General features: G+C 34.7%; 1 protein-coding gene across 2 annotated transcripts in view; it reads right to left on the bottom strand.

The window, feature by feature from the left end:
* Positions 1-10,267, bottom strand: part of DCAF6 (DDB1 and CUL4 associated factor 6) — a 152,751-nt gene that overhangs the window by 82,779 nt on the left and 59,705 nt on the right. For both annotated transcript variants that reach the window (XM_021717374.1, XM_021717375.1), the window contains 2 exons: positions 6,350-6,463; positions 1,904-2,039 (listed from right to left, as the gene is read on the bottom strand). In XM_021717374.1, the coding sequence (XP_021573049.1) occupies positions 1,904-2,039; positions 6,350-6,463 (250 nt within the window). The remainder of the gene's footprint in view (positions 1-1,903; positions 2,040-6,349; positions 6,464-10,267) is intronic.

Genomic DNA, 10,267 nt, shown 5'->3' with positions numbered 1-10,267 from the left:
GCTGAGGTGAGTGGATTGCCTGAGCCCGTGGGTTCGAGACCTGCCTGGGCAGGGAGACCTCATCTCTACAATAAATCAAAAAATATCAGCCGGGCGTGGTAGCACATGCCTGTAATTCCGGCTACTTGGAGGGTTGAGGCGGAAGGATCACCGGAGCCCAACAGGTCGAAGCTGCGGTGGCCAGGAGCGGCCACTGCACTCCAGTCTGGACAGCAGAGTTAGACTCCAACTCAAAAAAAAAAAAAGAATATTGCCGGGCTCGGTGGCTCAGCCTGTAATCCCGCGCCTTTGGGAGGCTGAGGTGAGTGGATTGTCTGAGCCCGCGGGTTCGAGACCCGCCTGGGCAACTTGGCGAGACCTCATCTCTACAATAATTAAAAAAAAAAAATCAGCCGGTCGTGGTAGCGCTTGCCTGCAATTCCGGCTACTCGGAAGGCTGAGGCGGAAGGATCGCCAGAGCCCAGCAGGTCGAGGCTGCAGTGGCCCGGAGCGGCCACTGCACTCCAGTCTGGGTGACAGAGTGAGACTCCAACTCAAAAGACAAAAAAAAAAAAAGAATATTATTCTGGTTTTAATTAATTCTGGTAGTCTTCAATATAATACAATATAAACTGACATTTTGTGCTCTGGGAGCTCAGAAATACAAAATTCTAAGAGTCCCACAGTCTATATAATCTCACAATTGTTTTCCATCTGCTGAGAAACAATAATTAAGCCTGTCATTTCATATTATACTCGTATTATAACTGTTTCCCCTAAATGTACATATCCAAATAGACAGGACTCCTCAATCACAGTTTTAAAAAAACAGTCATCTGGTGTCTCCAACTCAATATTTATGTTCATTTTTACTGACAATGTTGGTTTCTGCCCAAGCCCAGCTTTATCTTTAATAATATAAAATATGTGAACATATGAATGCATATTTGACATTTGTGTCTATATGGGTATGTGTGTATAAGTAATCCTGGCCTTCATTTACTGAGACAATGCTAATGAAAGTTAACTTTCAATTGGTTATTTTGGAAACAATTTTCTCCCACAGTGAATGAGAGGAAAAATAACTGGTTTATATTAAGTTCAAATTCACTACTGCAGCATTATTAACAGTACTTTAACTAAGCTAAGCATTAGGTATATATGCTATACCTTAATACATATGCACATCACTGTTTTAATTTTTCTCTACCACATTAGCCATTACCTTCTGATTGAAAAATGACAGAGTCCCCCAAAATTCAGGTCTACACAGAACCTAAGAATGTGACCTTGTTATGAAATAGGGTCTTTACAAATGTAATTAAAGATAATGAGGTCATATGGGATAAGGGCCTACCCTCTATCAGACTAATAGGGTGGGCCCTAATCTGATATGACTGGTGTCCTGAGAAGAGGAAAATGTGAATGTAGGCACAGATACATATGGAAAGAATGGCATGTAAAGACGGAGGCAGAGATTGGAGCAATAAGTCTATAAATCAAGAGATGCCAAGGATTGGCAGGAACCACCAGAAGTTAGGAAACAGGCATGAAACGGAGTCTTCAGTAGAAACCAACCCTGACACATCTTGATTTCAGATGTCTAGTCTCCAGAAATGTAACAGAATAAGTTTCTGTTGTTTTAAGATACACAGTTTGTGCTTATTTGTTATGGCAGTCCTGGGAAACAAATATATTAGGTGTTATGACTTTTTAAAGTGGTAAGTTAAACTGCAAAAGTATCATCCCAACAGGCTTAGAAAAATTTGGTGAAATACTATTTTTTATAACAATCCACATTATTTAAATAAATTCTATTTCCTAAAATTTTATAACAAATTGAAAAAAATTTTAATTGAAAACGTCATAGAAATTTACTCTTTGAACTGATAGTCTTACATTTTGTCTAATTGTTTCTTTTTACCTGTAGCTCTTGTGCCTAGCATTCGCCGATCATATATTCGTACTGAGCTATCAGAACAACCAACAGCAAGATAATATGGTACTGGCGGACAAATAGCTACCGATGTGGCAGCACGTCGACAGTTAATTAAAATATCCTACAAAAGATAACATAATACCAGTTACATACAGTCATATAGTAGAGATGATTCTTACTTAAAACATTTTCCCTTTAGTAATTAGAAGAAAATAAACGTTTGCAGAAATTCCAATTCAGTCAGCAGGACAATGAGGAGAAAAACAATATGCTTTTCTTTTCATTTCTTCTTCAGATTTCTAAGAAATTATTTTTAACACATTCAGTCTACGTGAAACCAAAATAAGTATACTCATTCAATATTCCTTCTTAGAAAATTATTACTCTAAGGAAAATACTCTTTTTCTCTACAATTTGCAATACAACTTCAAGATTATTTCTACTACATATTGCTCTCTTTCCCTATATACCAATCAAAAGAAGATATATATGAAAATACTAAACTTAATTAAAGTAGATATTTTTAAAAATCAATACTTAAGTAACACAAAATACATTCTGAAGAGGAAAAAAATTACTCCCAAATATAAGGTTAAAACACTGACTAATTATGCTACACCAGGAGCAGCTACAAAGAGAAACGCATTATTTATATTACCATAATTAAAATCCTTTTGCAAAACTAGCTACATTTCATATGATGTTATAATACAATTTGAATTATTTCTTAGAAATGCCTGCTAAAAAATCTTTGTAAAACTCTTCTACAGCTCACACCAGAAAGCAGTGGTCAAAAAACACAGTATCATTAAGTTCACTGTCTTCTATTTATTTTAACAGTTCTATAAAGTGGCGAGTCATAGCATTTATATGTATGGAGCAAGTTTAACAACAGTATTCGTGACACTATTCATGAATTCTGCTTCAGAAAATTGAACACAAAAATTTTCAACATGTATTAAAGACCAGACATGGTGGCTCCACGCCTATAACTCCAGCACGTTGGGAAACTGAGATGAGAGGATTGCCTGAGTCCAGGAGTTTGAGACTGGCAGGGGTGGCATGGCGAGACTTTGTCTCTGCAAAGAATCTAGAAATTAGCCGGACGTGGTGGTGTATGCCTGTGGTCCTAGATACTTGGGAGGCTGAAGCAGAAGGATCGCCTGAGCCCAGCAGTTTGAGGCTGCAGTAACAGTGATTGCAAGAAAAATACTTGCAATTTTCTAGTTTTGAATCTGTATATTAATAGAAGGGTCTGTGGACAATTGTTTGGTCACTTTGTTGATGATCTTTCACCTTTTGAAAAATGAAAATAGTTTCTTTAATCTTTTAATTAAAATATCTTCTTTAATCTCATAATTTTCTAACAAAATTTCCACAACTGAAATAATATGTTTACCTTCTCTTCATCTAAAAGTGGTTTTCTTAATTTCCTTCTCTCCTCCTTCTCCCTCACCTTCTTTCTTTTTTTCCAAGCTTTTTTATAGCTAACCAAAGCTACAAACTCAGATTCTACTCAGAGTCGTTAAAAAATGTTTTGTTGGACATTTAGTTCTGATACAGATGACTATATAGTTGACCCTGAACAACATGGGTTTGAACTTCGAGAGTCTACTTTTTTAAGACCAGCCCCTCCTCTTCCTCCTCCTCCTCACCTTACGCAACATGAAGTTGACGAATGTGAAGACCTTTATGATAATCCACTTCCACTTAATGAATAGTAAATGTATTTTCTCTTATGATTTTCTTGATAATATTTTCTTTTCTGTAGCTTACTTTATTGTAAGAATATAGTATCTAATACATATAACATACAAAATGTGTGCTAATCGGCTGTTTATGTTATTGGTCAACATTAGTCTATTAGTTTAGTTTTGGGGGGGTCAAAAGTTATACACAGATTTTCAACTGCTGGAGAGGGGTGTTGGTTCCCTGAACCCCTGTTTTGTTCAGAGTCAATTCATATCGATACATTTTTATTATCAAGAATAAACTTATCAAAAAATTTTTTAAAAAGAAATGCCTGCTAACATTCCCATACTCATGAATAATAAGCACCGTTAGAAAGGTAAAAAGCTTATATATTACCCATATAATGTATCACTAAGTCACTAAGGGCCTTAAAATGTCTTCTACTATTGGCCCACTTAACAGTAAAGATGAAGTTATAATCACCTTTGTCTATAACTATCAATGACATTTTATATGGTATTTCTAATATTTTAATTATAATCATTGCTATTAAAATACAACAAAAATGTTGGCTGATTTTAAAATTCTATACTTTTCTTAACTTATAAAATCTTCCTCCTTGCCAGTTGAAAACCAAAGTACACAAATACATACAAATCCTGCAAAAGACAGGTCTTACTATAACATCATTACTTATCTCTGTAGAAGAATTGGAAAATATAAGAACTATTCAAATATATATTCTTAAGGTACTCTGTTGCTATCATACTATTTTGTCAAACAACTCTAGCTCCTCACTCTTCTCAATATAGTCATGTTTTTAAGTTCTTTTAAATTTGTGGTTTACCTAATTATTAACCTTACAACATTAGTCCTGTTATATAGAATTCATTTACCAAATGTCTTTCATAACTGTAAATTTTTAGTAGTTGAAAATTCCTCTAGTTACCAGTTTTTCTTTACACTGTCTGTCCCTATTCACTTTTTAAAAATTTTCATATACTACACTATATACATGTGTGTGTATATACATATATAACATAAAAGCTGATTAAAATTGTGCTTGAATTTTTTTTCAATTTCTACCTTCTGTATTCTTTTACTTCTGCTTCAAATATATATTTTGAGGGTATCTCAAAAATATATATACTTTAAGAAAGGAAAAAACTGTATTAAAAGTGTAATATACTCAATATGAATACAAGTCATGTTCGACTTCTGCAATTACAAGAGGTGCTCAAAGTGGTTACCATCAGCATACAGACATTTCTGATTACAGTGAACACCTCTTAAAATGTGTACAATTTTTTTTGTCACTCCCAATATTAAGTAATCTTGCCCTTAAAACATGTTAATTATGGTAACTGGTTTAGTTAGCAAGCATTTAACCTGCTTAGTAATTCCTTTTTTGTATTTTGGCTTTTTTGGTTAACTTTCAGTACAAATATATTGAGCAATACCTTCTTATTTCATTTACCACTTCAAAATCATCCAAGAAAAAGTTACTGTGCTGTAAATAATGTATGAGAGAGAAAAACATTTGGAATTAGTTGTCTGGGGTCAAAAGATTGATTTCTCAGGCTTTTTTATTAATATAAAATAGTGTTAAAAAGTGAAATAAGCCGGGCTCGGTGGCTCAGCCTGTAATCCCGCGCCTTTGGGAGGCTGAGGTGAGTGGATTGCCTGAGCCCGTGGGTTCGAGACCCACCGGGGCAGCGAGACCTCATCTCTACAATAAATCAAAAAATCAGCCGGGCATGGTAGCGCATGCCTGTAATTCCTACTCGGAAGGCTGAGGCCAGCAGGTCGAGATTGCAGTGGCCGGGGGCGGCCACCGCACTCCAGTCTGGGCTACAGAGTGAGACTCCAACTCAAAAAAAAAAGTGAAATAAATGACAGCAAAGATATATCTTTAGAGAAGTGAGTTAAACTTGAGTAAATATGTTGATAGAATGGCATCTCATTATTTCTTTAAAAATAGTTTTTTAAAAATTATATATATATATATATATGTATATATATATATATATATAATTCTTTGTTTAAAAAGCAGGAATAAAAACACTAAACTACCACAAGCTTTTATCACTGCAATTTTTAAGTCAAAATTGTCTTCATGAGTGAGATATATTAACAAGTTCTTCAGATCTTTATAATACTGAGGAGTATATACTGAACAATTATGCAAATTTTCATAAATATATTTTAAATGTACAATTAAATTATAAGCTCCTTAACTTCAATATTAACATTTTATTTCATAGTTTTGCTTTGTTTTTTTTAGAGACAAGGTCTCAGTTTGTCATCCAAGCTAAAGTGCAGTGACACTTATCAGAGCTCAGTGCAGACTTGAATTCCTGGCTCAAGTGATCCTCTCACCTCAGCCTCCCAAGTAGATAGGATTACAGGTGTTTGTCATCACACCTGGCTAATTTAATTTTAGTTTTTGTATAGATGGGATCTCACTGTATTGCCCAGGCTGGCCTCAAACTCCTGATCTCAAGTGATCCTCCAGCCTTGGCTACTCAAAGTGCTGGGATTACAGGCATGAGCCACCATACCTGGACAATATTAACATTTAAATTCTAAAAATGTGTGATTATAAAATATATGCTTATTGAAGACTTCATCAAAACAAAATATTCACCCATAATCTTATCACTCCGATAATTTACTGTCCAGTTTTAATTATAATCTTAATTTATTTCTACATTGTTTATACAAAAATTAGATTCTTACATCTTTGCAATCTTCTTTTGTGCAGCTAGTTTTGATGCGTGTATCAAACCACCTAACAGTTCCATCTTCACCACAAGAGAGAAAAGTGTAAGGGTCATTTGGTACAGTCATAATCTGAAGGTGAAAATAAAAGTACAGGTAATCATACTCAATATTCAGATGGCTCTGAAAAATATTTCTATTCCATAAAATGATTATGGTAAAGGCCACAAAAATCATGCACTTTAATTAATGTCTTGCCCACACTATGATTCAGAATGGTACAATACAGACAGAAATACATAAGAAGTAACTGTTGAATTAATATGAGTCACTCATTTGAAGATTAGAATTAATAACTTTAGATTAAAAGTTCTTTAAGATTATAAACTTCTAACAACTTTGACAAGAAAGATTCTACCTGAAATACTGAACTGTTTAAATTGTTTAACTACTTGAAGCCTAAATTTTATGTTTTCTATATGTGAATTTATAATTTTATTATCAATATGTATAAATAGTTTCTTCTCTGATATTTAAGAAAACTGTGGGGTGCTGAAATGATTTAAGCAGGTAATTGACCTCTTAAAATTTTTATTGTTTGTAACAGTTACATAACTTAATGCACTTAATGCCACTAACATATACATTCAAAAATTGTTAAGATGGCAAATTTTATGTTACACATATTTTACCACAATAAAACCTTTCAAGGTATTCCTAAGTCCATTTGTAATTTGGATTTGACAGTATTGTAACTTGAGGCTCTCTGTGAACCCTGACTCAAGTTCCCCTATCCCTTTGTCCCTAGAAGCAGACAGTACCAAAATTGGGTATTTAACATTACTATATATGGATTTATGTACCCAAAACAATGTTCCTATCTTTGAAACATTGCATACATGAAAGGATGCTCAAACTCATTAGGCATCAAGAAAATACAAATGAGCACCATAAGGAATACCATTATACCTTAACAGAATGGTCAAAATGAAAGAGACTGATAATATCAAATGCTGATAAAGACAAAGAACAACTAGAACAATCACACATTGTTGATGTGAGTGTAAAATGGTACAACCACAATGGAAAACCATGTGTATCTACTAAAAATGATCATATGCCTCTCCTGTAACCTAGCAATTCCACTAAAAATAAATGCCTGCATAGGAGCATCTAAAAGACATGTACTAGAATATTCGTAAGAGCAGTATTCATATCAGCCAATCACCTGACACAATCCAAATATTCAACAATAAAGTGGGATTAGAAATGCTAACCTATTCCTAAAATAAAATACTAAATCATAATAATATTGAACAAACCATTAAGATCCCCAGCAGCATAATTTCACAAACCTTGTGTGTGGAAAAAAAGCCAGACACAAAAGAGAACACACAATATAATTTCCACATACATAAAGTTTTTTAAACGGCAAATCTAACTTTTGCTTTTAAGAGACTGGGTAATGATAAGGACATACTGAGGGCTATTTCTGGTTCTAGGAGCCAGATACATATGTAATTTATTTTGTGAAAATCCATCAAGTTGCACACACATAATGCCAGCACTTCTGTGTAAGTGTATAATGATTTTTTAAAAGTTTACTTAGAAAACCTTTGTCTTCAAAGGTTTATTGTGGTAAGCGAAAAAAAGGTCCCGCAAGATATCTAAATTCTAATTGCCAAAAACCTATGAAAAATTACCTCAGATTGCAAAAGGCACTTTGTGGCTGTGATTAAATCAAGAATCTTGACATGAGGTAACTAACCTGCATTACCCATGAGGTCCCAATAGAATTACAAAGGTGATTATTAGAATGAAAGAAGAAGGCAGGAGAGTCAAAGTCAGAGAAGGAGACAAGATGATGAAAGAAGTCATTGAGAAAGAGAAAGAAATCTGAAGATGCTATATGTTGCTGGCTTTGAAGATGGAGGAAGGGTCTTTGCTCCAAGGAATGCAAGTGGCCTCTAGAAGTTGGTAAAGACAAGAGCAGAAGGAAAATACAGACCTGCCAACACTTTTTAGCCCAGTAAAACACATTTCAGACTTTTGACTTTCAGACCTGTAAGACAATAAATCTGTACTTTTTTAAGTCTCTCTCTCTCTCTCTCTCCATACATACATACACACACACACACACACACACACACACAACCACAACCACATACATATAGTGTATGTACAAATATATATACACACACACATGAAAGTATATATATCTTAAGCAATGAAACCTAAATAAATGCTTCAACTGAACCAAGTTTGCAATCGATACAGAATAAGTTGTATGTTGTACAAAAAAATTATAAAAAGCATACTCAATTTAAACTAGTACAGTGCATAATTCAAGGAAAAAACGACTTTTGACTCATATCATATTTGTGAAAGATGTGAATAGTATTTCCATCTAATCAAGTCATCAGTGTTGAACAATTTACTTATGAAACTGTTCTATCAATGGAAACTATGCAATTTATTGACACAGCTTTGATCACTTTGATGCAAAAAAAGTCACATTTCACTTTGTATACTACAGTCTACAAACTAAATTATTGGGAGCACATATTTCCAAGAATATATATATTTAAAAACTAACTTACTAACTTAGTTAATGAGCAACTATGAGTTACATTCATCATACTATTGTACAATTAAATTATTAAAACACATTTCTCATTCTTGTGATTAATGCTTTAATTTTTACAGTGATATGTTCAGAAATCTTCATCACTTAAGAACCTTTCCTCACAATTTAAAAGTATAAGAATGTTACTGAAGTAGCACTTCTGGAATAGCCAAATAGGATCTCTGAAAATGTGCTTCTCCATAAAAGCATTGAGAACATTGCAAAAATGGTCAAAATAAACTTCTTTATAATTCTGAAAATTAACCAAGGAATTAGAACAATCTAAGGAATATTTATTAAAGACAACCAAATCTCGGGAAAAAAGAATGAGCTTTAAGTCATTTTAACTTCTGGTATTTTCCATTTTAACTTGTGGCAGCTTTGAAACCCAACAATCTTGCAACTATGGTGAAATACAGCACCTTAGCAGCCACTGAAAGTCACAAAACAAGTTTAAAATTCTTCAGAAAAGCCCATCCTCAAAAAAATTGTCATTATTTAGCCTTTCCTGATCTTCTTTGAAAAGGTTCTACCCTGAAAACTCATATGAATTTTACTATATTCAGTGCACTCTGGGACGACAGCCTTATCCTGAGGATGTTTGCCAAAAATAATCAGCAGCAATGACTTAGCATCACAGTTGCTTGAGGAAGCAATGGGGCAAATAAGATGCTGAAAAAAATAAAAAAAATAAAAGTAAGAATTAGAGGCCCACAGGAGAATCTATGAATTAGAAAAAAAATAAAAGCAAGAATTAGAGGCCCATAGGAGAATCTGAAAAATTACAAAACAGTTCTTGGAATCTAGAAATCATGCACATATGTAAGGTTGTGCACATGCCTTTAAGGGCCCAAGAAGGCCCTACCCTAACATCTCTGGCTGACCTCGAGGCTTTGCACAAGCAAGAAGTGAAAGCTAAGGCAGAGTTTTAAACTGCCAGAGCACTAAAGGTATACCCAAACACACAGAGCCTTTGACAAGGACTAGGAGACTTATTGGTTCAAGATTTATTGGTTCAGCCGGGCTCGGTGGCTCAACCTGTAATCCCGTGCCTTTGGGAGGCTGAGGTGAGCGAATTGCCTGAGCCCGTGGGTTCGAGACCCGCCTGGGCAGTAAGACCTCATCTCTACAATAAATCAAAAAATCAGCCGGGCGTGGTAGCGCATGCCTGTAATTCCAGCTACTCGGAAGGCTGAGGCGGAAGGATCGCCGGAGCCCAGCATGTCGAGGCTGCTGTGGCCGGGAGCGGCCACTGCACTCCAGTCTGGGCGACAGAGTGAGACTCCAACTCAAAAAAAAAAAAAAAAAAA

Source organism: Carlito syrichta, unplaced genomic scaffold (assembly GCF_000164805.1).
Source record: "Carlito syrichta isolate Samal-C Ts95f unplaced genomic scaffold, Tarsius_syrichta-2.0.1 Scaffold309719, whole genome shotgun sequence".
Classification (NCBI taxonomy): domain Eukaryota; kingdom Metazoa; phylum Chordata; class Mammalia; order Primates; family Tarsiidae; genus Carlito; species Carlito syrichta.
The sequence above is the reverse complement of the archived record's forward strand: the minus strand, read 5'-3'. Positions and strand labels throughout refer to the sequence as shown.